The 27202-nt window shown below is 38.2% G+C and overlaps 1 protein-coding gene across 1 annotated transcript in view; it reads right to left on the minus strand.

Annotated features, from left to right (window-relative positions):
* Nucleotides 1-824: 824 nt before the first annotated feature.
* Nucleotides 825-27202, minus strand: part of GPC5 (glypican 5) — a 1329555-nt gene continuing 1303177 nt past the window's right edge. The window contains exon 8 of the mRNA XM_084767670.1: nt 825-4962. Within this exon, the coding sequence (XP_084623796.1) occupies nt 4805-4962 (158 nt within the window). The 3' untranslated portion in view covers nt 825-4804. The remainder of the gene's footprint in view (nt 4963-27202) is intronic.

A 27202-nucleotide genomic window follows, 5' to 3' on the forward strand; every position in this document is an offset into this window, starting at 1 on the left:
CCAGTTTTTAAGGAAGAGAAAAAATGAAGTCAATGAAACAAATAGGAAGAAAATAAGAGTAAGAGGGAGTGTGTGGGGACACAAAGGAGAAGTAGTTTACATTGACTTTGCTAAGTGGCTACTTGACCACAACTGGCTCTGTTTTATAAAACACAATACTGTTCTGAGAATTTTGTTGCATTTATTTTGAAACATGGTCTACATTTACTTACTTAATTTTTTTCTTTTTTATGTTATTGCTTTTAGTTGGGTCATCTTGACAAAATCTGAAGGCTTTTTTTTTTCCTCTACCATTTTTCACTGCCTCTCAATGAATGGTTTTCAACATAGATATGAAAGCACACAAAAACCAAATTTTACTTACCAAATTGTCAAATCTGTGGTCAAGTTTCATCTGTCCATTCTCTTTGCAGTAGTTTTCTGTCTCACAGATCCTCTGTCCTGGTTTTAATTCTATTTTGCAAATTTCAATATATCTTTCTCCTTGAACTTTGTTACAGTTAAGGAAAAAAGTTATTGGAAAGGCACATATGTAATCTCCTGATCTTCGTGACAAAATACATTCTAGTGTGAACATTTACAGGAAGGAGGATGAGACTCTCAAACAACACATTTCCCAATGTAAGTCCTAATAGCCCAGCTCACTCCATTCCAAGTAAGCTGCCGTTGTGTTACTTTGAATGTGATAATTATATAACATTTTTAATTCTTTTGTAGATAAAGGAAGTTTGAAACAGAGTGTTTCACTAAATCTTGATTTTTAAAATTATAGCAAAAGTAAAAAAAAATCACTGTTTAACTTTAGAAAACAAAAACTATTTCACTTAGCAAATTGTGCTTTATTTATATCTTAGTTGGAAATGAATTACACACAATAATATGGATTTAAAGAAAATGCTGATATCTACAAAGACATACATAACAATAGTAATTACTATTGTTTTATATAATTCATGTAATTGTATAGGAACACACAATTGGCAATCTGAGGAAACACTGACTTCTCTGCACACAGTGGATTCCTTACAGAGTAACAGAAGTCCGGGGTAAATTCCTCTTGTAAAAAAGAAACATTTTTTATTGTACTTGAAGTGATCTGGAGATAAAAGAGTAATTTAAGTGTATGAAAACAATATCCTAATTGAATCCTTTCCAATGTGTCCTTAGGAAACACTTTAGAAAATATGAGTGTTTAGGGGAAATATGTGATTCACTTCTGCCCTTTAGTGAAGATAGAATCTGGCCATCATCACTGCATGCAGAAGATTCTCCCAAACAAACAGTAGGTTAAAAGACTAGCCCAGAGGTGATGAGACAAGATTCCCAATTGCTGGCCTCTGTCCTCCTCCTCCCGTCCTTCCTTCCTTCCTTTCCTTCTTTGTCCCATACTTTCTTCCCACCATTCCTCCAATCCTCCCTCCATCCCTCTTTCTTAGTTCTTCTTTAATCTTATTCTGTTTTCTATAGGTGAAGAAATTTTATCACTATCACAGGAAATAAAAAGTAACTTTATGATAGTTAGAAAAGTGGTATTTTCTCTTTCACTTTTGTAGCTGATTTATTTGGGAGAAGGAGCAGATGTATTTGAATTTGATATGGACATATCAGAAATGAACAACCCTTTTCAATATGCTTCCAAAGGGTTATGCAGTTTGACAATAATGAAATTATGAGTCAACCACACTTTGATTTAAAAACACTAGTTTAGAGACTTGAATATTTCTGGACGATTTTGATGTTAATACCTATGTTTCTTCTCTATTGCTTTTGAGTTGGGAACATAAATAGCTTTTTTCAAAGGCCTCACAATCACCAATCTAATTGTATTATCATTAGTTACATAACATAAGACAAATTTCATAGTATCACTAAACCCTACTTCTCTCATTGATAAAATATAGGTGATAATGTAATTGTGGACATCAAAAGAGATTGTGCACAGATTCAATCAAGTCATGTATCACTGTGTCTGTGCAGAATAATGAACAAGTAATTGTTACCTGTGACTCTTAACCAATTCCTCCTCAGTAATGAAAAACACTCAGTTAAGAATATAGGGTTCTTGTTGGCTTCTCTTTTCTTTTTATTCTCTCCTTTTCTTTTTATTCTCTCTCTCTCTCTCTCTCTCTCTCTCTCTCTCTCTCTCTCTCTCTCTCTCTCTAGTTTTTAGGAGTTGCATGTGTTCTTGTGTTGGGTATTGAATTCATAGCCTCATGAATATGCAGTGTATACTGTACAACAGCTATACTGTTCAACCATTCAATAAAATTTATGATTGCCTCCATGTATATAAAAAAATCACACCCATAACTCATAAGTGACCTTGTTAAATTATTCATTATAAAATATGAGTATAAAAATGTGATACTTTGTTACTTCTCAAGTCAACACGACATTGTATTATTCCGGAACCACTGCTTAAACCTTCTTGGATATCATTTGTGGAAAAGAGCCAGACATAGGTTTGGAACTATATTAAAGAATAAAGTCAGTGTAGGTGTTTTTATTTTACTTAAATCAACTTTTCTTAGTCCTTGAGAGTAAGGAAGGTCACTGTGATGCTTTGCTTATAGGAAAGAACTTTGTACACCATGAAACGCCATATAAATTTAAAACACCACCAAGTGGGATATTAAGGGAAGAACATCCTCTCCAAGGATACAAAAAAATGATGCTCAAGGCTCTAAAAGAAAATTCAGAAAACTGTCTAGGGTTCTGAGCTCCCACAGCAGTGTTCTGCCATGTGCAGTCACCAAAGAGCATAGGTGAAGGTAGACCTCACATGTTAGTTGAAAATATAGTCTTAAAAATCTGACCATTGGTTCTGTTGATTCCGTTATTTCTCTGACCCTTTCCGTTTCCAGTAATGCCCAGAATTATCTCCAACCAACTAATTTTGTCGTTACACATCCTAGACTCTGAGCTACGCTCTTTACTTTGTTGTTTTTTAAAATTGATTTCTCCTGATTTGGTTTTCTATAGAAAACTAACCTTGACAACAGCAAGGGTACATGAGTGATTTAATGTTGCTTTTTTTCCCTGAAAAAGGTGATCTGAATAAAAGGCTGAGACTGGAGAGAACATTGTGGGGAAAAAATGTAACTTTGCAATTTGTGGAGTGTGATGAATTTACTGCTGATGAAGGGTCAAGGACTAACCATCTCTGACTGGAACAGTAGCCTAAAAAATAATACAGAATCACCAGGCGAAAATTATTTCCAGTTTTAACACATGTTTGAATAGACAAGGAAACCTACTTGAGCAGCTAAAAATATTGTAATTTAAATGGACCACTCTTCAATCACCTGATTGACAACCTTAGAGATCCAAGGTTTATCATGTATTGTTTCCTGATTAAGTTAAATTGATCTGTTTCTGTCATGGTGGCTGTAGAATTGAGTTCTTTTTGACCCTTGTCTGAGGTCATTTTAAATCCTTTTGAATTCTTTGCATAAGAAGTTCAGTGTTTCCTTTTCCCTTCCTTTGCTTTGTATTCATTATATTTCCTGGTCACAGCCAATGGGATACTCCTTAATAAAAGCTGACTAGTCTCTTCCTCCTTAAGTGCAGCTTTAGCAGTGTCCTATCAGTGTCTGCTGAGCCAACTTATCACAGCTGAGATGCCAGCAGTGGTGGATTAGAAACTTTCCTGCTGAGAACAGAGGAAGAGAACTAAAGCCTTACACACTGCATGTCTAATTACCCACAATAAGATCCTCATCAGATCCTTATGCATGGGTGGCCAACTGCTTGCTCCATATGATGCTTTCTTTCAAAATATAGTACATGACATTTCCAAAAATGAATGATTTAGGAATAAACTTTTGTTAGGAAAGATGAGCATAATACTCTTTTCATTTTCCTCATCAAATAATCAACAGCTTTATTGGAGTATACTAGTGTGCTTTCTGACATAACTAGGTTTTTTAGGTCAAGCGAAAGGAGAAGAAGAGCCATAATACTACAATGCATTTCAAATGTAAAGGGACATCACATAGGTGTCCCTAAGTTACTAAGCTCAGCAGAGATTTAGTGGGAAAACATCATGAAGCTCCTTCGGTGAACTTATGTGAAGTCACTCTTCTAATCTACTCTATAATTCACACTTTTAGCAACATTTTTCTTTAGCTTGCAAAAAAGAAAGAATCAATTAAAATGCATGCATAATACTTGCCTTTGTGTGTTTTAACTTAATGTTATTTCTATTCCCAGTATTTTAAGAAATACTATTTATTGTTCTCTGTGCCTGGCAAACACACTCTCAAATGATGTCATTCTCAGTAGTAAAAGGAAAGGGTTTGAAATTGAGAGGAATAGAATTACAGATACAAGAAATACTTCTTATGTAAAGTCACTTCTGAGCGTGTCCCAGTTCAGATTTAATGTTAGAATTTAAGAAGGTTTAGCTGGGCAGCGGTGGCACACACTTTTAAAGCCAGCACTTGGGAGGCAGAGGGTGAAACTCCAACTTCAAGGCCAGCCTGGTCTACAGAGTAAGTTCCAGGACAGCCAGGAGATACACTGAGAAACTTTGTCTTGAAAACAAAACAAACAAGGAAACAAAAAAAGAATTTAAGAAGGTGTAAGTTAGACGCCAGGAAGACAATTTGAAGAAGTCCATCAGAATCTTGATTTCTAGGTAGTCAGTGGACATTCCAGTTGGCTTCTAAAAAGCTAGCAGAACACACTTTTCACTTTTCTCCAAACTCAATCATTACTCTAAAAGAGGTCTTCTATCCCAGGCAAAAGGAGAGAAGGAATAAATCAAGACTCCTGAAAGGTATGTCCTGACAGAAGAGCTCCATTACCAAAGGCAGGGAAGAGACATCAGCATCCCCATCAGAGTGAGTGTCATAGACTCAGTTCCTGGTGCACGTGCCGTGGCAGTCGTATCCAGAGTCCTTCCACGGTCTGCTACATGGACTTGCTTGACATCACTGAAGTTCATGCTGTCTGGAATCCCTGGAGGGCAAATAAGAAAGTACGGGGTGATGTGGGCCTTGAAAACCTAGAATGGTTCTGAAATGTGATTGCCTTAAGCCGCAGTGTTCTTTGCTTTTTACTGTCTTCTCTTTTTTTTTTTTTAACCCAGACTCCAAGATGTATGCTTCACAATTAGTCCTATGCTACTCACATTGTAAAAGTGACATATCTATATAGGCATCGCCAGAAATGCTGTGAAGAGCAAAGCAAAGTATTATTTGACTAAAATTTTTTGAGGATATTTCTCTAATGACATTTATTGGTAAAGGAGCAAAGAAATTTAGTGAGATTAAAATATCTTGACATATTCTGTCTGTGCTTGTCGCATTGTGTCAACTATAGAACTAGCAATAATTTTTCTCATGAAAATGAAACCAGGTAAGAAGAAATAATTAAATAAGACTGTTGAACGTTGAACTTCTAGATAGTACCTTATATCAGAATAAAATAAGCATAGGGTTTTTTACATACTTATTTTTATTTTTCATTAAATTGTATTATTAAGTACAGGTATGTGGTACAACATGTTTTCATGATATAATAACTGTGGGATCAAAATCATTTTTGTATTGGGACTTTAAATTTTACTTTCTTAGCATTTTGAAATGAAATGTACAATATAATTTTTGGAGCTATGCTTAATGCTTTGTATTATGTCTGAAACACTTGTGTCTCCTGCTTGAATTTTATACCTTCCTCTCTGAAACCTTGTCCTGTTTAGCCACTATCTCTTTTTCCTCTGCTGCTGGAAGTCTAGAAGCCCTAGAAGGCCCTGGAAAGCAGCATTCTGACTCTGTCCTTATGAAGTGTGTCTGTTTAGATTTTACACATGAAAGTGGGCATAGAACACTATTGTAATAATGTCCAGAAACCCATGAATTGTGTAGCCAATATGTGCACACAGAGATATGATAATAACAATATAGACATCCGTCAATATATTAGAGAACTTGTCAATAGGGATACTGGCAATGGAGGATAGAGATGAAACACTTGATTTAAACATAAAAGAAATAAAAGGCAGGTGCAGTAATCCATTTGCTTTTAAATTGTTATTCCTATGTGTTATGGAATCTGACAGGCTGGGTAGAGAATGGTCCCTAAATGATTTACAACAAACCAATTGTTTTCTCCATGTAGTAAGTATTAGTGTAGGGCACCCAGGGAATTGCTGTTTTATACCTCATTATCTAGTGTCACCAATGTTCTAAGGCCAGGTGGCTCTGAGTTATCTCAAGAAATACTTCTATCCATCACAATGAACAGTTTCAACTCAGCGTTACCACAGCCACAAATATTGACATCATAATTACACTGAGATGGGAAAAAAGGGCCTCATATAAGGAAAAGTCAATATTTATGTAATTAGGTCAATACACATACATAATTCAGATGGTAAGCGCGACTGCATTCAGGGAGGAGAGCATTAAGACAAAGCAAGCTTTGCTGATCTGATGTATTGATTTTGCAGCCTGAGTTTCAGCACTATAATTCATTGTTTGGGTACTTGTTTTGCCCTTCTGTGTCATTAAGCAAGATAAATAAACTAGTGATCCATTTTTTCATAGTTATAGGAGTCAAATGTGAATATTTTAGTCTTGATTTTAAGCTTCTTGCTGAGCTAGAGCTTACCAAGGATCTAGGAGAACTCTAACCAGCTGGGCATAGTGCCACACGCCTGTAATCCCAGCACTAGGGGAGGCAGGGCAGGCAGATCTCTGTGAATTTGAGGCCAGTCTGGTCTACAAAAAGAGCCCAGGACAGGCAAGGCTACGGAGATTAACACTGTCTTAAAAAATCAAAACAACAATCACAACAAAAAAGAGAACTCTAGCCAGTTGAAAAAAAAATGCCCCTTTCCAAGATAAATACATATATCAAGGCTTTACAGTGTTTACTCATCAGTTACTATGCAGTATGAACTGGTGTTTGGACTGGACTCATGAATAGCTTTTTCTTCTTAGGTCTTCTGATCTGGTGCTGCATTCCTTTCTTCATGGACTAGCTGCTGATCCGGGTTCTGAGAGCACCACCATCTATACTCACCCAAGCAGATGCCTTCTGTCCTGATGCCTCCAAGTCAGACAAGGTCAGGAGGGCTGAAATTGCTTTAAACCCAATGCCATGTTTCAGTATCTGAAGTAAGTGTACTACTAATTAATATAAGACTCTAAAGGTTTATGTACTTTGAGCAACAAGTGAGTATACCAGTTACAGCTGAAGTTATGAATCCAATCATAGCCTGGCCTTGCTGCTATAAAGAAAGGTTATCACGCTGAAAAGCTAGCATAAGGATTCTCTGATATAATGATAGTTTTCTTAAAGAAATTTGGATAACTTTGGAAATTATGACAGTTACCTAAAGAGTCAAAGAGCAAAGAAAAATTTGTTCTGGGATATATTACACTAATATACTAAACAAAAATGGTAAATTTGAATACTCTTTTTGGTACCCAAGAGCCAGTACAGAAAGGTCCTGATAAGTCCACCTGTCTTCCTGTGGTGACTGTCAGTCTAGTTGGGGAACAGCAAAGGGTTGTGCTATGAAAAAATTAAATAGAATATTGAAACCTGGGTACTTTTTTGACAGGCAGTGCAATAAGGGATATATAAGTGATGGACCGTGCTTAGGGAAGTTTCCACTAAGGAGGTAATTCCTGATTGTTTCATGGTTTTTCTTGCTCTAAGTAGTTTACTCTATATGCGTGTGATAATATGAATGTACATGTAAAAATTTTAAAATATTTAACAAAAATACAAAAAAAGGAGATAGTGAAGTGTATTAACTTAGCGACATCTTTAACACAACAGCTATGGCAGGTTATAGACACTGAACTTGGTAATCCGATAAGGTAAGCAGGGTATGCCAGTCTGTAAATGAAGTAGAGAAGCCCCGAGCAGTGAAGGAAGGTGGGATTGCTGTTCTAGAGTGTGAATCTGGGGTGTGACCAGATCTCTCATGGCCATCACACAGACTCTCCAGACTTTAAAAGACACCAAGGCAACAACAGAAATTAAACACCACCAAGCCAAATAACCAAATTAAAAATGGGGTACAGAGCTAAACAGAGAATTATCAACAGAGGAATGTTGAATGGTTGAGAAACACTTTAAAAAATGCTCAATATTCCTAGTTATCAGGGAAATGCAAATCAACATGACTCTGAGATTCCATCTTACACCCATCAGAATGGCTAAGATCAAAACCTCAAGTGACAGCATATGCTGGCGAGGATGTGGAGAAAGTGGGACACTCCTCCATTGCTGGTGGGAGTAAAAACTTGTACAACCACTTTGGAAACCAATCTGGTGCCATCTCAGAAAACTGGAAATAGTGCTACCTCAAGACCCAGCTATACTACTCCTGGACATATAAAGATGCTCCACCATACAACAAGGACATTTGCTCAACTATGTTCATAGCAGCCTTATTCATAATAGCCAGAACCTAGAAACAACCTATACATCCCTCAACCAAAGAACAGATAAAGAAACCATGGTACATTTACACAATGGAATACTATTCAGCTATCAAAAACAAGGAATTCTTGAAATTTGCAGGCAAATGGATGGAACTAGAAAAGATCATCCTGAGTGAGGTAACCCAGACCCAGAAAGACACACAAAGTATATACTCACTTATAAGTGGATATTAGCCCAACATACATATCCTCTGAGAGACTCCACCCAGTTGGGGGATAGAAGGACCTAGGGGGGTGGTTACAGGGGGCATGGTTGTCATGAACTCCACAATGAGACTATTAAGGCAGGCAGGTCTGGGCCCAGGGGTGGCTGTACAAACTGAGGCACCAACCAAGGATGTTGCAAACACAAAACTTAGACGTTCTGTTCAGATAAAACCAATGGACATCTCATTCTCTACATGGGGAATCAGGGAGAGAGTGAGTACCAGCCTCTTACAGGAACTCTGGTGTCAGGAATTTGATCACTGACCTGTGGCAGAGAGGCCTTGTGGGAACACAGAGAAAGGGGATACAGGCTATCCACAGGAGTGCTAATGAGCAGTTATTAAACAGTAAGGGAGGCGGATGCCACCTGTCCGAGGTCTGGGGGAGGGGAATAGGGCAGAAGAAGGAGAGAGAGTGAGAATAGGAAGATAATAGTGAGAGGACTACAACAGTGTTGTAATGTGAATAAAGTATAAAAATAAAAAAATAGAAAACAAAGAAGAGTCGGTTTTGGTTTCTTCTTCATTGATATGAGGAATGGTGGATTATGTGATAATTTTCTGTGTTAGTTAAGCAACATGAAATATTCAATAGTTGGAGGACATGTAGCAGGTTTAGAGAAATTTTATTTTATTTCTTTTCTTTTCTTTTTTTTTATTAATTTATTCTTGTTACATCTCAATGGTTATTCCATCCCTTGTATCCTCCCATTCTTCTCTCCCTCCCATTTTCCCCTTACTCCCCTCCCCTATGACTGTTCCTGAGGAGGATTACCTCCCCCTGTGTATGCTCATAGGGTATCAAGTCTCTTCTTGGTAACCTGCTATCCTTCCTCTGAGTGCCACCTGATCTCCCCCTTCAGGGGACATGGTCAAATGTGAGGCACCAGAGTACATGAGGAATTTTAATCTGGCAACATGGATGTTCTGGCAAGAAATCACATCTAAAGACCATCTAGATCTATGTGATCTGGTTGGAATGCGGACACACTCTGGGCTACTATTTGATCTGGCTGGAACACAGACAATCCCTTAGTACACACCTATAATCCAAAACCATGAAAGTAAGATTAGTTTATTGAATAAAATATCTATGATTGAAAGTTATATCTAATTGAGGAACAGACAAAGTGATGGACCAGAGAAAGATGTGACAGAATGAGTCACGGTTAGGATATGCCCAGCACAGGAGAGAGAGAGGCAAATTAAGACAGTGCAGGGAGAAATAGAGGAAGTAGTGTAGTGGGATGTTAGCAATGGGAGTAGTGTGTGTGGCAGTTTTATAAGGACGATTATAAAAAGTAGGTTCCAGAGAGAACAAATGAGACACAGGTGAAGACAGAATGATCCAGAGAATGAGAAGGAGCCAGAAGATTAGGACATATTGTCAGAGTTAGTTTCAGGCCGAGCAGAGCAATTGAGTCAGAAGCCGAGAAGCCAGACTGAATCAGTCATCTTGGAGAGGAATTGGAGCTCAAACAGCTGACTAGAACTAGGAAGCAAGAGTTCAGAAAGAGAAATGGTGAGCTTATTCCACAGTAAGTCTCAGAGGCTGAAACATTCTAGGCCTGGGTTAGCAAATGGAGGCTGGAGGCTGAAACATTCAATTGCAGAAGGTTACATTGTATGGAGGCTAGAACTTGCAGGCCTAGGCCTAGGGAAAGTTAAAGCAGAGAAAGAAACACTCTGGGCTCAGCCCAAGCCATGCATTTCTATAGCTAGGACCAGGCTCTCAGTTCATCTCCTCATCTGAGGAAATAAAAATATTTACGTTGGTGAAGGTAGATCAGTGATCTGAGTATTTGGAGAAATCCAGCTCTTCTTTGTCATGAACGCCTTGAGTTTTTCACTGAGGTAAGATGGTAAGACATTTTTTTCTATATAAACCCCTCTTTTATCTATTTAATGCTATAATATTTCCCCAGGTTTGACTAAGCCATGGAGACTCTGCCTAATAATAACTTACTTTAAACAAGGAAAATTGCATGGACTTGAATTGCCAATTTCTTTACTTATTCAGAAAAATCAAGTCACTGTGTCATAGACTATACTACAGATTCAATACACAGTATGTACTCATACTGACTTCATAGTTTGGTGAGTCTAAAAAAAAAAAAATAAAGAACAGAACTTGAACACCAGAAACCGTTTTTAAAATGCTGAAAATAAGAGAAGATTTAGATGTTGAGAGTAGGACTACAGAGCATTATTTGAGCTCAACACTAAGATAATCATGGTATCAAGATATTTTCATTCAAGTAATGACCAATGTATAACCATGGCATCTTATCTCTGTTGTACACAGTGGTTTGAATGAATACTGTGGAATTTTAACTGAATAGTGAAGCTCCTTCACACACACACACACACACACACACACACACACACACACACACACACACAGGGTCTCTTGGCCGTGGATAAATATGAGCTGTTCATTCATCAACTCCAACACCATGCTCACGGGAATGCACATTCAACGCACTGAAGTTACAGACAAGTTCACGTTTTGCCAGAGCATAGATACGTAAGTAATTCCAGCCATTCTTTAAGATGACAGAATTTTAAGAACTTGGAAATGAGAGCTCTTTTGTTTAGAAAAGTGAGTTCATAACATCTTTATGGGACCAAAAATTAATGTATAAAAAGGAAAGGTAAAATATGCATAATTTATATTTTTATTTATTTATAGGTCAAGACTAATCCTATAGACCATTAAGGCACTATTTTTCTAAATAAAATTTCCATGGGTTTGTTTATAGAATAAGTAATTTCTGTATGACATAAATAACTCTCACAAGGTCCAGGGGAACACTGCCGACTGGAGGTAATACACACCACATATTTCACTGAGTGAATAGTATCTTTAACATAAGCATCTAATATTCCAGACAAAACCCACATGTGTTTTGATAGAATAATGGTAAAAGAAAACCAAGGCTGTTATAAGAAAAAGTGATCTGAAGATGACTAAGAAGTTACTGGGAAACATATACATACACACATACATACATACATACATACATACATACATACATACATATCTGTGTGTGTGTGTATGTGTGTGTGTGTGTGTGTGTGTAATACAAAGAGGTGCCTATTATCTTTTGCTCAGTTCATAAACATCAGAGTATATTGGCAGGGACATTACTTATTTTAGGGAAAGTTTCCAACATATATCAAAACTGTTTAAAATGCGCATTTACCCAGACACAATAATAAAGCTGGTAGGAATAATTTTAAAAGGTGCACACAATTATTCACAAAATGTACATTAGTAAAAATTGTTAGACATTCTGTGTCCATATGAAATAATGTGAAATATAAAATCATGTTAAAATATGAGGTACATTGATTTATCACAAACTATTCAAAATTAACTATTGGTACAGAAAATTGGATTTTGGTAAACTTTATATATACACTAGCAATATCTTTAAGGTTCTATCAATCAGGTATCACCATGTTACTATGAAAGTAGGAATTACCTCATTAATTTTTGTGCTAACATAGTGAGCTTTTAGTAATAATTTTATGAATCAGTAAGTTGAGAAATACAATCCAAAGTAGAAAATTGTAACATTACAAAAATACATTTCTTTAGGCATATTTGTTTCATTAAAAAGAGCACAATTATATTGAATCAATTTCAAATGTGAAATAAAAATGAGAATTAGATACGAACAAAGAAGTCATGATATAATGTAAAAAAAATCAATTTTAAAAAAATTGACACAAAATTTCAGAATAAAGTTGCTATGGTTTTTCCAGTCAGATCCTCTTCCTGGGGAAGTAACCTGACCAGGATCACTCCCTTGGTGACATGACAGGTAAACTGGTTAAAAACCAGATGTATCCAGGACAACACTGAGTCACCTTTCAGTTTGCTATGTGCATTTCTATAGGTTTCCATGATCAGAGTATAACAAATGGTTGGATACACAGGTGCCCACTAGTCCTGTAGTGGCTTGAACAGGCCTAAGTGATACATGACCCAGGGGTGTCCTACTTGATATGCAGAAAGTCCCATCACTGAAGCTGTTCTAGTGAAACTGTGTTGTAGGCTCTTGTAGGACCAAGTCTTGTAGGACTAAGACTATTATTACGTCTGTTTTGGTGGTGGTGGTGGTGGTGGTGTTTTGTGTACATATGTGTGGTGTGGGTTGATGTGTTTATGTTATGTTATGATATGTTTATGTACTGTTGTGTGTGCAGATATGATGTGTGCAGTGGCCAGGAATGACTTCTACTTGTCTAGGTCTTATTTCCTTGAGACAAGATCTCTCATTAAATATGGAAATCAATAACTTTCAGCTAGCCTGTTGGCTAGAAAGCGGTAGGGATCTGCCTGTCTCTACATCCCCTTACTAGCACTTGGGAAGCAGGCTCACATGGCCACATCTCACCTATTACCTGAATGTTGCTACTCTAAACAAAGGTCCTTATTCTAATACAGAAAGTGTACTTACTAGATGATTCAGCTCCTCTCTTTTTGATCCTCTAAAATTTTAGTTTTCCTCTCTGTACATTTATAGGTTTGTTTGTTTATGTTTTTGTTTGCTAAGGTTGTCTTCAACCCCATGCTCCTCCTGCCTTAGTCTGATGAAAGCTACTTTTATAGAAATGCACCACACTACCAGGATCTCTTTGAATTTTGAAACAATCAATAGCCTTCTTTTTTAACAAGTTATGCTAGAATTCTGGGACTATGTCTACTCTGAAAAGGCTAGCTAATGTTTTACAAAAAGTCATCGAAGGTTCTACTCTTCTATGGTCTATGATAAGCCAAAATTTACCCATCTGTAGTACAAGGTAAGTAAAGATAAGTAAGATATTATATTTTATTTATAATTGCATGAAATTAATTACTGTAGAGTCCTTTCATACACCCACTCATCCATAGGACTCTTCAAGCTCTGTCTAATGCTTGGCTGTGAGTCTCAGTATCTGTATCAATCATCTGCAGGGTGGGGCCTCTCAGGAAACAGTTATGCTGGGCTCCTGTCTGTAAACATAGCAGAGTATTGCTAATGGTTGTAGGGCCTTTCTCTCTACCATGGGAAGGGTCTCACGTTGGGCCAGGCATTGGTGGTCATTGGTGGGTCATTCTCCCAGTCTCTGCTAACCTTTATTTCCTCACATCTTGTAAATAAGGTAGAATTTGGTTTGAATGTTTTGTAAGTGGATTGGTGTTGCCCTCCCACCACTATAGGTCCTGACTGGCTGGAAGGTGGCCTGCTCAGTCTCCTTGTCCCCCCTCTTTAGGAAGCTCCCCTAGAGACATTCCCTATTCTCCCTGTAGCTAACCCTGTCAGAGGTCCCCAGCCTGTCTCAGTGATGCCCCTGCCTCAGGTTTCCCTTTTCTCTCTAGTCTCTCAAACCTCCCCCTCCCACTCTTCCCACATCTGACCACCCACCTCATTTCCGTCCCCACACTCTCTCGTACCCAGCTCCTTCTCTACTTCCTCTTCCTCCATCTATTCTATTTCCCCATCTGAGTGAGATTCTTTGGGCCCTCCTTGTAACTTGTTGCTTCTTTGGGTCCATTATTTGCAGTATGATTATCCTGTAATATATAACTAATATCCACTTACAAGTGAGTTCTGCCTTCTAAAGGTTTCATGACCTCCTTAAAGATCACTGTCCACCGGGATTCAAGTGAGGCTCTGGGGGACACTTATTATGCAAGCTAGAACAGAACTTTTCTGTTCCTGGGACCCATCATCCACCCGGTTCTTCAAGTTTGCCTATAGTTGATTAAGGATCTTATCGGAAACAAGAAACACACATACTTAATTTGAATAATTTTGTAATAATTTTTCATTTATAAATAGCTTTATAGTGAAATTTCTTCAGGGAAGTATTTTAAAGTAGAATCTTAGAGAAATTATTTTTTTTATTGTTGGTAATTAATACCACACACCAATGTATACTTATTAGCTATAGTATTATCATTGCTCATATATTGGACTTAGTTGTGGAAATTGATATGTGATCTAGAATTATTCTTATTGATAATTCTGAAATTGTTTTAAGAAGTAAAGGATAAGACTACTAGTTATGTTTATAAAATTAGAAAAATATGTGTGATACCTAATTTACCTTGGTGACATTATTACAAATCAAAAGTGTTACAAATTAAAATAGTAAAGTTTCATTAACTGAGAACAATATAGTGGATTTCCATGTTATCAAAGATAAACTTTTCAATGTGACCAGGAAAAAGCCCAATTTAAATTAGAAGAACAAAACATTAATTTTAAAAAGTAGTAATGGAAGGTAAAATAAGTAGATAAAGTCACTCTAAACCCAAAAGCAGATAAATGCTGTCACAGATTTCTCTGATAATTTAAACTAAATATATAGTATAAGGATATTTTGAAAGAGAGGTTAGTGTTTCTACCACTTCCCATTTTATTCTAAATTAATTACTAAAGAACATACTTAACACAAGAAACAACCAGAGATAATGGGATGAAAATTATATTGCTGACTGTCTTAGTTAATTTTATATTGGTGTGAAGAGACATTGTGATCAAGGCAACTAATAAAAGAAATTATTTAATTGGAGCAGCAACTGAGAGCTTAGTGTTATCCACAAGCTGCAGGTAGAGAGGCAGGTAGGGAGAGAGAGAGACTAGATCTGGTATAGACTTTTGAAATCTCAGAGTCCACTCATACTGACAGACCTCCAACAATGCCACACCTTATAATCCTTTTCTTTTTTTCTTTTTTTGGTCTGGTTGTTCTTTTTAAAAATTTTTTTTATTAATTCATTCGTATTACATCTCAATAGGTATCCCATCCCGTGTATCCTCCCATTTCTCCCTCCGTCCTGCTTTCCCCCTACTCCCCTCCCCTATGACTGTAAGGGGGACATCCTCCCCCTGTATATGCTCATAGGGTATCAAGTCTCTTCTTGGTAGCATGCTATCTTTCCTCTGAGTGCCACCAGACCACATCTCTCAAGGGGACGTGGTCAAATATGGGGCACCAGAGTTCATGTGAAAGTGAGTTCCCACTCTCCACTCAACTGTGGAGAATGTCCTGTCCATTGGCTAGATCTGGATCGGAGTTCAATGTTTACTGCATGTGTAGTCCTTGGCTGGTGCCATAGTTTGAGCAGGACCCCTGGGTCCAGATCTGCCCATCATAATGATCTTCTTATAGATTTCTAGGACCCTCTGGATCCTTCTATTTCCCCATTCTCCCATGCTTCTCTCACCTAAAGTCCCAATAGGATGTCCTCCCCTCTGTCCCACTTTCCTGATAAGTGAAGACTTTCGTGGGACATGCCCCTTGTGCTAGTGTCCAGATATAAGTGAGTACACACCATGTGAATCTTTCTGCTTCTGGGTTAATTCATTATTATGACCGTTTCTGGTTCAATCCATTTATCCACAAATTTTGGGAATTCCTTGTTTTTAATAGCTGAGTAGTATTCCATAGTGTAAATGTACCACAGTTTCATTATCCAATCTTCTACTGAGGGACACTAAGGCTATTTCCATATTCTGGCTATTATGAATAAGGCCGCTAAGAACATGGTTGAGCATATGTCCCTGTTGTATCTGGTGTTTCTTCTGGGTATATTCCAAAGAGTGGAATAGCTGGGTCTTGAGGAAGTCATATTCCCAGTTTTCTGAGATAGTGCCAGATAGATATCCAAAGTGTTTGTACTAGTTTGCACTCCCACCAGCAATGAAGGAGTGTTCCTCTTTCTCCACATCCTCGCCAGCATGTGGCGTGACTTGAATTTTTTATCTTAGCCATTCTGATGGGTGTAAGATGGAATCTCAGAGTCCAAAATAGTTCCACCAACTAGGGACCAAGCATTTAAACATATGAACCTATAGGGACCATTTTCATTCAAACCACCACACTAACCAAAGTAAATGACAAACATATAAGAAACTGTGTATGAATGTCTCTTGATTAATTAATAACAATCAATAAATCAGTATTTAATATCAGTTCTAATTAAAATGGTTTCAAATAGTTATTATAGTATCTAAAAGGTGATATGATACATATGTGAAAGGCTCCAGGGCCTAAGTTCATATCCATAGCATCCATATGAGCAACACTGTGCCAGGATATGTACATATGTCACCTCATGCTTGGGGCAAGAGTGTGGCAGAGCAGACATGAGGACCACCGGATTTCATGGGCCAGCGGGCCTATCTGAAAAATGGCCAGCTCTATATTCAAAGAGAGATGTGCCTCAAGGGAATATTCAAAGCAATGAGACAAGACATTGTCTACTATGTTGATTTATTCAGTGCATGTATGCAAAACAGGTGTGTGAACCTCCCTTCACAGAAAACACATATATTCTAATGTGTGTGTGTGGCATAAAAAGAAGGAGGAATCTCAATAAACTTATAAGTGTGTCCAGCTATGTGTTTTAATGAATATTAAAAATTCAAAGCAAAGCACTTAAGGAATTGATATAGAATGCATACATTATACATATATTTAAAAATAGAGGATTAATGAAACATAAAGGAAATGCAGACTAATGAAAGTCAGTGCAGAATAAGCAAAATAGTCTTATAAATTGAAAATATGCAATCAGATAGTAAAGCCATGTGGAAATAATTCAGGAATCTCAAAATGAAATTAATTACATCAGAATAATACATGTATATCAGGTTTTCAAAAAAAAATAGTAACACACCAAAGTAGAATGATACAGACAGGGTTAGAGGCTTAGAAAAATGTACTTTGGGCAGAAGAATTTCCAAAGATAGCAGATATCATTATAATAATGAAAGATAATATGGACTGTAGTATTGAAAAAATAATAATGATCATTACAGGATGAGAAACTATTCAATGCAGAGCTGACAGTTCTGAGTCTAGTAGGTTTTGCTACTTACAAAATGAATACATACATGGTTCATATTGGGTTTTAACAAAGCCTATCCCATAATTGATTCTTCCAACTCATAAAAATTAATACAGTCCGAAGTGGATTGTTAGCTTGAATCACTGTAGTAAGTGTGTGTGGGGGGAGGGAGGGGGAGAGAGAGAGGGGGGGGGAAGACTGCTACCACCTTCTGGTCATCCTCTTGACATTATCTCACTTTAAGTTGCTCACTCTTTATTAAGGTGGAGGACAAGATGTCCTGGTTAGCAGATTTTCTATGAAGAGCTCAACACTCCAGACTTTCTTATGTCTCATCCACTTTGTGTTTTGCCTGCTCTAGTTTAATTTAATTTGGTGTAATAAAATTCCCTCACAAAAAGCAATTTAGAAAAGAAAATATTTATTTAATTTACGACTCCGGGTTGTGCCATTACTATGAGGAAGTCATGGTGACAGTAAGTTGACACCGCTATCACATCACAACAACAATAAAAGCGCATGAAAAAGATATGTGAAAACCATGGTCTCATTTTCATTATTAATTATTCACTTTACATCCCTGTGACAGCTTCTTCCCTCCTCTCCTCCCTGTCCTACACTTCCTCCCAGTTTCCCCTATCACCCCTTCCCTAGGCCTCAGAGAAGAGAAGACCTCCCCCACCTACCCACCCCAGTATATCAAGTCCCAGCAGTACTGAGCACATCCTCTTCCCCTGTGGCCTGTTGAGGTAGCCTCACCAGGGGAATGCGACTGAAAAGTGGCAATGGACTCCATGTCAGAATCAGCCTCTATTCCCTTTAGTAGGGAACCCATCTGAGGACTAAGCTGCCCATCAGTAATACCTGTATAGGGGACCGAGGTCCAGCCCATGCATGACCCTTGGTGGGAGCTTCAGTGTCCACAGAACCCTTGGGCCTTATTTAGTTGGCTCTATTGGTCATCTTGCCCCTCTCCCCTCTGAGTCTTTCTATCTCCCCCGCTACTTTTCCACAAGATTCCCTGATCTCCCCACAATGTTTGACTGTGTGTCTCTCTGCATCTGTTTCCGTTATCTGATGGGTGGAGCCACTTAGAGGACAGCTATTCAAGGTTCCTGTCTGCAAGCATAGCACAGTGTCATTAGTAGTGTCAGGGGTTGGCTCTCTCATGGTGTGGGTCTCAGGTCGGGCCAGGCATTGCTTGGACACTTCCTCAATCCCTGCTTTTTCTAACCCAAGGAAAAATCAATTGGAGGTTTTAGAAGAACGTAAGAGACATGAATGAAAAAAGGGAAGATACTAACGTTTAAATATTTAAGTGGATCAGTGGGAAGATAAGAGTGTACAGTGGGATAGATTAGGCAAAATTAAACATACTTTGCAAGCTAACTAAAAATATAATATATATTAAATTTTTTGAACAGGAGTACTTTGCATGGATGTATAATTGTGCTTCCAGAAAACATGAATTCTGCTTACATAAGAATTCATTGCCAGGTGTAGTATACTGTACTAGTAGTTGCTGTTCAAAGAAGCCCCAGGGTCACCCCCAAATAATAAAGGGTATTGTTATGTCCACTAAACTAGATGGTAAGATCTATTGGCCTCTTATTTAGGACACTAATTGTTTAAATTAGGGTTACTATTGCTCTTAACCAAAGTCAAGTTAGGGAGGAAAGGGTTTGTTGGCCTAGATCATACAATCCATCACTGAAGGGAGTCAGGACAGGAACTTAAGCAGAGGCAGAACCTGGAGTCAGGAGCTGACTTAGAGGCCATGAAAGGTTGCTGTTTACTGGCTGGCTCCACATGGATTTTTCAACCTACTTTCTTATAGAACCTAGGACTACCAGGCCAGGGCTGGTACAACACACAGTGGTGCCTTCCCCCATCAGTGGGTAATCACTAGTTAAGAAAATGCCCTACAGGTTCATCTCCAGCCTAATCTTATGGAGGCATTTTCTTATTTGAGGTTCCCTCATCTCAGATGAACTTATCTTGCATCAAGTTGACACAAGACTATTCAGCACACTACTCATAAAGCACATAGAGAAATCAAACTGTTAAAGAAACTTCCCCTGAGGGGTAGCTTATGCAGTGGCATAATGTGCTTATCAGGCTATGAGTGAGAAGAACATACCAATGATCTCACCTAGGACTGGCTCTAAACGCCGAAGTACCAACCTTCCTGGTAAGTTGTGTCCCTTGGTGAAATGCTGGCATGAGAGTTGTAGAAATAACCAATCACCTTCCAATTGGATATGAGGCATGCTCCATGGGAGGGATTTTATATTTGATATAGTAAAAGTTGTCGAAAGCACTGATTGGGTGGATCATATTACCACGGTTAGAATTACTGTTATTTTGCTAAATGGTTAGTTGTCAAACCGTATTCTAAGTAGTGATGTTTACAGCAATAGATGTTATGATGCTTCTGTCTATGATCAGAAAAACTTCTCTTTGCAGTGGATCATGATTAATGCAGAGACTCATGAGCAGTAAAAGGGTTGAATGTAAATATTACTGAGTATTTAGTGGTGGGTGAGTCATCTGTATCAAACTCTCAATGTCTAAGGCTCAAGGATTGTCATGGGAGAGGGGACAGAAAGAGTGTAGGAGTTGGTAAATAGGGAGAAGAGCTATGGAATGCTGACTTCTGGACATGGCGTCACTGTTGCTCACACCAATGTGCAAATTGTGGTTACCTGCATGATACCCAAACAATATTACACTAGATGACATTCCATGTTGGACTTCAGAAGGTGGAATTTGCAAACCAACCCTATGATATGAGCTATTGGCGGTCTGTAATTCTGGAAGTAATATCACCTTTTTAAAGGACCTGGTCATTGATAGGTTGCTCATGTTCCTTCCCATTAGCATATGGAAAATATTAATTCAACCCACTAGTTATTAATAAAGAAGAGGACAGGAAAATAAAAAGGGCACTAATGGAGTTCGGATGTAGGTAGTGGTGGATGATACAGTCAGTGTATATTGAATAAAGTATGTAACATTCAAAAGAATAAAATACTATTTATAAACAGAAACCTAGACAAATGAATACATGCTTATTTACTTGGTTTCAGCACACTCTCCACATTTATGCTACCCAGGATATCCTGCTTAGGAAATGGTGCTGTCCATAATGGGCTGAGTCTTTGCTCATCAGCTACAGCACAATAAGACAAGCCCCCAGGCATACCAACAGGTAACTCTCATACTGAAAAATCATTCATTAAGACTCTCCTCTCAGGAGATTCAAGGTGGCTTTTAGTTGACTGAGTTACTGATCACATCTGCTATAGTGAAGACAGTCCTTACGTTGTAGTAAGGGTAGTAGGTAACTATTTAGGATAATCTATTACATTTGAAAGCTGTGCTTATAAATTCATAGCCATTCTTAGATCAAATACTAGACCTCATTAATAGTACAATAACTTGTACTGTTAATTTTAATCTTCTGACACTTATAAAGTAATGATCTTCAATGTACCTGTTATAAATTCAACACCCATAGGTTTTTTATTAAGAATATAATAACATATTAAGTAAATAAACACACTTAAGTGGAATATAGATAATAAAATCGGTACTTTCCCCATTGCTGTGATCAAGTACTGATAGGCGATTTGGAGCAGGGATTGCTTTTCACTTGTTTCGAGGGTGCAGAGATTCATGATAGGAATGGCATCACGGTGGAAACAGCTCATGGCAGTGGTGAAAGCAGAATGTTGCTGTTTGCTTACACTGTGGTGTGCTAGGAAGCTGGGAAGAGATGGGAAGCCGGGCTGGTTTGTACATCCTCCAGGTCTATGCCAGGGACCTCCTTCTTCCTATGAGGTATGCCTTTTACAGGCTGTATAATCTGCCAAAACAGCCTGGTCAGTTGGGAACCAAGCATTAAAACACACAAGTCTACAGATTACTAAATTAGCTCTTGTTGCTGAGGTAAAATACCATGGCCAAAAGCAACTTACGGAAGCAGGAGTTTAGCTTGGCTTATGAGTCCAGTGAGGGAGTCCATAATTCTTGGAAAGGCATTGCATCACATGCATGAAGCCAAGAGATCACATCTCTATCCAAATGCAGAGGGGAGAGGATGACTTCGTAGTGGAGCAGGGCTATAAATACTCAAGACCTACACCTGGCTCAGTATTTCTTCCAGCAAGGCTGCACCTGTTAAAGGCTCCATCACCTCCCCAAACAGCAACACTAGATGCTCAAACACCTAAGCCTATGGAGGACACTCATTTAAATCACCACAGGAATTTTCATACTCAGCATTCAAGTGTGTGTGTGTGTGTGTGTGTGTGTGTGTGTGTGTGTGTGTGTGTGTGTATCTGTGTACACATGTGCATTCATGTATGCACGCCTGTTTGTTGGGTGTGTGTCAATATGTGTTCTTCTAAACTAAATCAGAACTAAGGCAGTTACACCAAAAAGGTCACATATTAAGGTTTAAGTAAGTATCAATAAGTAGGTTCTGTTTAGTGTAAATTACTCTTCATTGATAGATGAAAGATATTTGATTATGTGCTACAAAGATAGGGACTGAAAACTTGATTGGAACTCTGTGAAGAGTGTCCCTAGGTTACCAGATAAGTGTTACCAAACTCTCATGTTTTCTGGGAGCCATACTTGTTGGTAGGGAAAGTCAGGCTGGAAAACCAAATTCCTCTGAAACACGATTATGAAATCCCCTGGCCTTCCAAGTTACTGTATTCCCAATATACTATGTATCATCTCTGTAGCACTTGCTTTCATGACCAACTTCATGGAAGCAAACTGTCAATGAAGCATTTCCATGTAGAAAGGGCATGTGCTAGTTTGTTGTCAAAAACTAGCCACATAATAGCTCTTAAACTCAGTAGCAGCTGTTAAGTACCCATTCTTGACCTTCATCTAATATCTGCAAACCATTTGCACTCCATCATGTCTGACGTAGTTAAGGAGTCTAGTCCCTGTGCTTTTTGATATAACTGAACCTAACATACCTCAGCTATTAACCATGTCAAGAGCCAATGCTCATGCCTGAGTCAGGTAAGTACATTCTCTTTCTTCCTTCAGATTCCCTTAAATGATCCAATGCACAAACATTGGAAAAAGCATAATGGATAATCCCATGAATCTTAATAGAAAAACAACCCCATAGTCCTCTGGCTTATTTAATCTTCCGAGACAGACTTTTATATTTGGACTCCACACCAACCTTCTGCTGGCATCTCTAACTTCTCTGGAACCCAAGGAACCTGAGAATTACAGATATATTCTATTTTGTGGTTCCATCACTTCACTATATCTCTCCTGATGCAGAAACCTGAACTTAGCTTTCCCCTCATTGAACGCTTTCTTAGATGAAAGTGAGAGGAAATGGGAAAGGGAAAGATAGAGGAGACAGAAGAAGAAGAAGCAAACCTTATGATCAAGTAAGAAGAAAATTATATCATAACAGATAACAGTCCTGCCACTGAGACCTAAGGAGAAGATGCAAACACTTGCTTTACCAGAGGAAAAGTCTATCTCACTTCATAGAATGTATTTATTTCCTCTTAAATAAGGCAGAATTTGAGAGGTGATCTACAGATATTTTGCATTGGAGTAACTGTCCAGAACACAAGAATTCTGGAAACTAAGCAGTAGAGGCAGGTTAGTAGCACTTAATCTAGTAGGTAGGCGGATACAGACGTGCTAATTTGTTTTCATAATACCTTTACCATGATTATACCTGTAATTACAGCAAGCTCTTTTCCAGTATGCCGCCCCCCCCTACATCATACTGTACAGGATGGACAAATGCCCACTGTTTGGAGTGAAGGCAACAATAACTGCACGCAAAGGCTTCTCAATCATGCCTCTGGTGATTCTCCTCCACTACTAGAGGTGACTCTGCCTATTCACACGTCTTTTGAGGATTGCATGAAGCAAATTGGATTGGGATTCTGAGTCTCTCAGTGCTTCAAAGGACTTATTCTTCTTCCAAATTCTATGTTATGTCCCAGTGCCCATATGCTTCCTAGATTCCAAATATTGTTACTGCTATCTCTTCTTCTGTTTCCTCCGCACTCAGTAAGTTTAGGTTTTGGGAGGAAAAAAAAAAGATGTATAGTGTATTTTAGTAGGTTGTGGGAGGGAATAAAATTAAATGTGTCTGATCAATCTGTCATTTTGATAGCAATGTTTCCAATATCCAGTCCCTGAAGCTCTGTCTAAATCTCTAGGCAGGAATTCATCTGTTGGGTACAGGCAGAGCTAACATTAGTGCCTGTCCTGAGTGACCATTGCCTCTGCTGCAGATGCTAAGTATTTTTGAGAATCATTCTTGATATGAGCATTTTCACTACGAATACTAAGCAATGTTTCATTTTTTAAGGAATCCTAGTTTCCTTTACCAGCACCTTCACTAATTAATAATACATGATGCAAATCATCCAGCTGTTTTAGAAAAGAAAGCATAAATATGTATGAAGACAGGATGGCTAGTCTGTTGGCTTCTGCATCATCTTAAATAGTCTATGCTTGCCATACTTTGAAAGCTCAATGAACACACACACACACACACACACACACACACACACACACCACCACACACACATACACACACACACACACACACACACCACCACCACCACCACCACCACACACACACACACACACACACAGAGAGAGAGAGAGAGAGAGAGAGAGAGAGAGAGAGAGAGAGAGAGAGAGAGACAGAGACAGAGACAGAGACAGAGAGACAGAGACAGAGAGAGAGAGAGAGAGAGAGAGAGAGACAGACAGACAGACAGACAGACAGAGAGACAGAGAGAGAGAGAGAGAGAGAGAGAGAGAGAGAGAAACAGAGACAGAGAGAGAGAGACAGAGACAGAAAGACAGAGACAGAGAGACAGAGAGAAACAGAGGGAGACAGAGAGAGAGCTCTAGGAAGTGAAAGTTTAAGAATGAGGATGCTTTGTTAAAATTCCTGGAGATGAGTCTGGTTGGAGGAGGAAGTGGTCCATTGAGGGGACAAGGAGGACTTGGGGCTTTAAAACCTGTCTCTCCTTCCTGTTCACTCTCTGCAATATAACCTACAGCTTCTGTTTTCTGCTACTATGTCCTCCTGCTTACTGCCTCACTTTCCCCTCTAGGTGGGCATGCACCACTCAGAGCTGCAAGCCAGAGCAAACCTACTCTCTCTTAACTTGTTTTGGTTTGTGATTTTATAACACCAATGAGAAACCCACAGAATTGCAGGGACTCTCACTGTTTTCTCTTACACAGTGGCACTGAGGGTCGTTGGTTAGGTGAGGGTGGCTAGGCCACGAATGCCAGGGATCAATTACCTGTGTCTCTATATCACTAAGACTTGCAAGCATGTGCCAACGGTTTTTCAGATGCCGGGCTTTTCCCATAGGTTCCAAGGACTGATCTCAGGACCTCATATATGTATGTCACTCACTTTACTGAATCTTCTACTTGCTTGACTGCTGCTAGGATTTATATATACATATACTTATACACATACATGTACATACATACATATATGCACACAAATACACATGTGTGTATGTGTGTTAAAGTCACAATGCATGTTTTTAGATAGTAGACGAGGAGGGAGCTAGATGTATATCATTGCCACTTTTCAAATATTTGTTCCGAAGTTGCCACAACAAGTAAAATAGGAACAGTGACAAGCGAAAAATTTCCCCCTGATGAAAGATGAAAACTAACTTTATATAAAATTGCTTCCATTTTACTTCAGAAGATGAGGGATGTTAGGTAGTTTATCATTACAGCCTGAAAGTTGTCAAGACGTCTAAGAACTTTGTGCAAGAGAGACTATAGATATTAATTGTACTTATTAAATGGAAATGAGTTATCATAGTTTGCATGCCCTATTCAGATGTATTACAAAGAAATATAATTAACTATTTATATTTGAAAACAATTTCTTTGTTCAGTGCAATAATTTTCTTAAGTAAAAGTAGATATTGCTTCAGTTGTCTCTGAGATAAATGTCATCATGGTTCACACCACGGGAGGGCAAGCATGCAGGTTGTTCACTGATGATGGTCTCATTCCAGGTTCACATTCTAATATGACTATGGAAATTTTATTATATACTTAATGATATATTTATAATCTGGTTTATATGCATACGTGCAATTTTCTTTGGGTTGAGAGGCATTATAAAAATACAAGGCACAAATGGAAGGCAATAACATATTCAAACTGTAAGTATAAAAATCATGTAGATGTTGAAAATTATAAGCTCACCTTGTCTGACCCAGTACTGAAATTTGTTTACTGTCATGCCCTACATCTAAGAGTCAGCAGCATCCATGTACATTGTCTCTCAAGTGCACAAATCTTTATTCCCTCTATATCTGTTCCCATGTGACCTATTGATTCTTACCTTGGGTTAGGCACGCTTAATAACAGTCACAGCCACTCTCCTTCTCCATGTCCCTACACATATTATAATTATAAAGCCTGACATTTGTTAGCCTACATATGTTTTATTTCCTCTTGTCACTGACTAGCTTACAATCATATATATTCTGACTTTCTCATACATGGATTTGTCTATTTATCTCATTTATTTAATTTTAATGCCTTCATGGTCTTATATTCTTTGGGCTATCATGTAGATATTTATAGCACCAGATATTTAGTAGTAAAGTTGGAAAGTGGGACTGATTATTTTTATTTACTTTTTTTTTTGTGCTGAACCCAGAGTTGCGTGTCACACATATGCTCAGCTACATCCTCAGATATGGAAACAAATGTAATGCATAAATAAGCACTTACCTCTTCCTTTTTAGTTCAGTTCTAAAAAAATATCTAGAATTAATCCTGGGAGACAATAGAATACAGAAGAGAGGAACGGGTTCATGCTCCAGAAGCTTGAGAAGCTCTCATCACTGAGATCCAGTTCCTTCATCTACAAAGCTGCACGATACAAAGACCTTCTACTCAATAGCTGTGAAAAATTACATCTAATTATAATGATGAGAAAATTCGTGGTAATATTTTACACAACTGAAAATATGCTTATTGTTTGAATATCAGAGGGCGGGGCAGGCAGTGAACAAGAAAAGTTCACTCAGATAACACTGACAAAGCTAACAACTGGATGCCAACCTCTGGACTTCTCGTCCTAACCTAGGGGTGTAGGAGGGGAAGACTCACTTCAGATGAAGAAAGAATGTGTACTGCTTAAAGGTAGTCAGATGTCAGGCAACATAAACAGGAAACTAGGAATTAGAATTATTGCTGCCATCAAAGAATCCTTAAAACAAACACTCAACTGCTTATGTCTATAAGCACTTAGTATTTCAAGGTTCAGCAAAGATATGTGAGATGAGAGGCCACAATAGCTGGTGCTGGTACCTGATAAATAAATGCATTGCACATGACCCATGCTAAATAAACAGTGGCAAAATACAAAATAACTAACCTGAATACAAGATATTTGACAATGACATTTTCTTATATGACTCTTTCTGAAAATTTCCAGTGCATGTATTTTGCTTTCAATTCAACCACAGAACATAACTGTGTGATTTTAAGGAGCATTTGTGCTTCCTTCACAAAACAGAAAATTACTGTTTCAAATGTTTGCCTTAAAAAAGAAACTGACAATGCTGTGAGGAAGGATCAGTTTCAGCATAGAGAGAGGTGAGGAAAATCAG

This window comes from Acomys minous (assembly GCF_964271855.1).
Source record: "Acomys minous genome assembly, chromosome: 18".
Lineage (NCBI taxonomy): Eukaryota > Metazoa > Chordata > Mammalia > Rodentia > Muridae > Acomys > Acomys minous.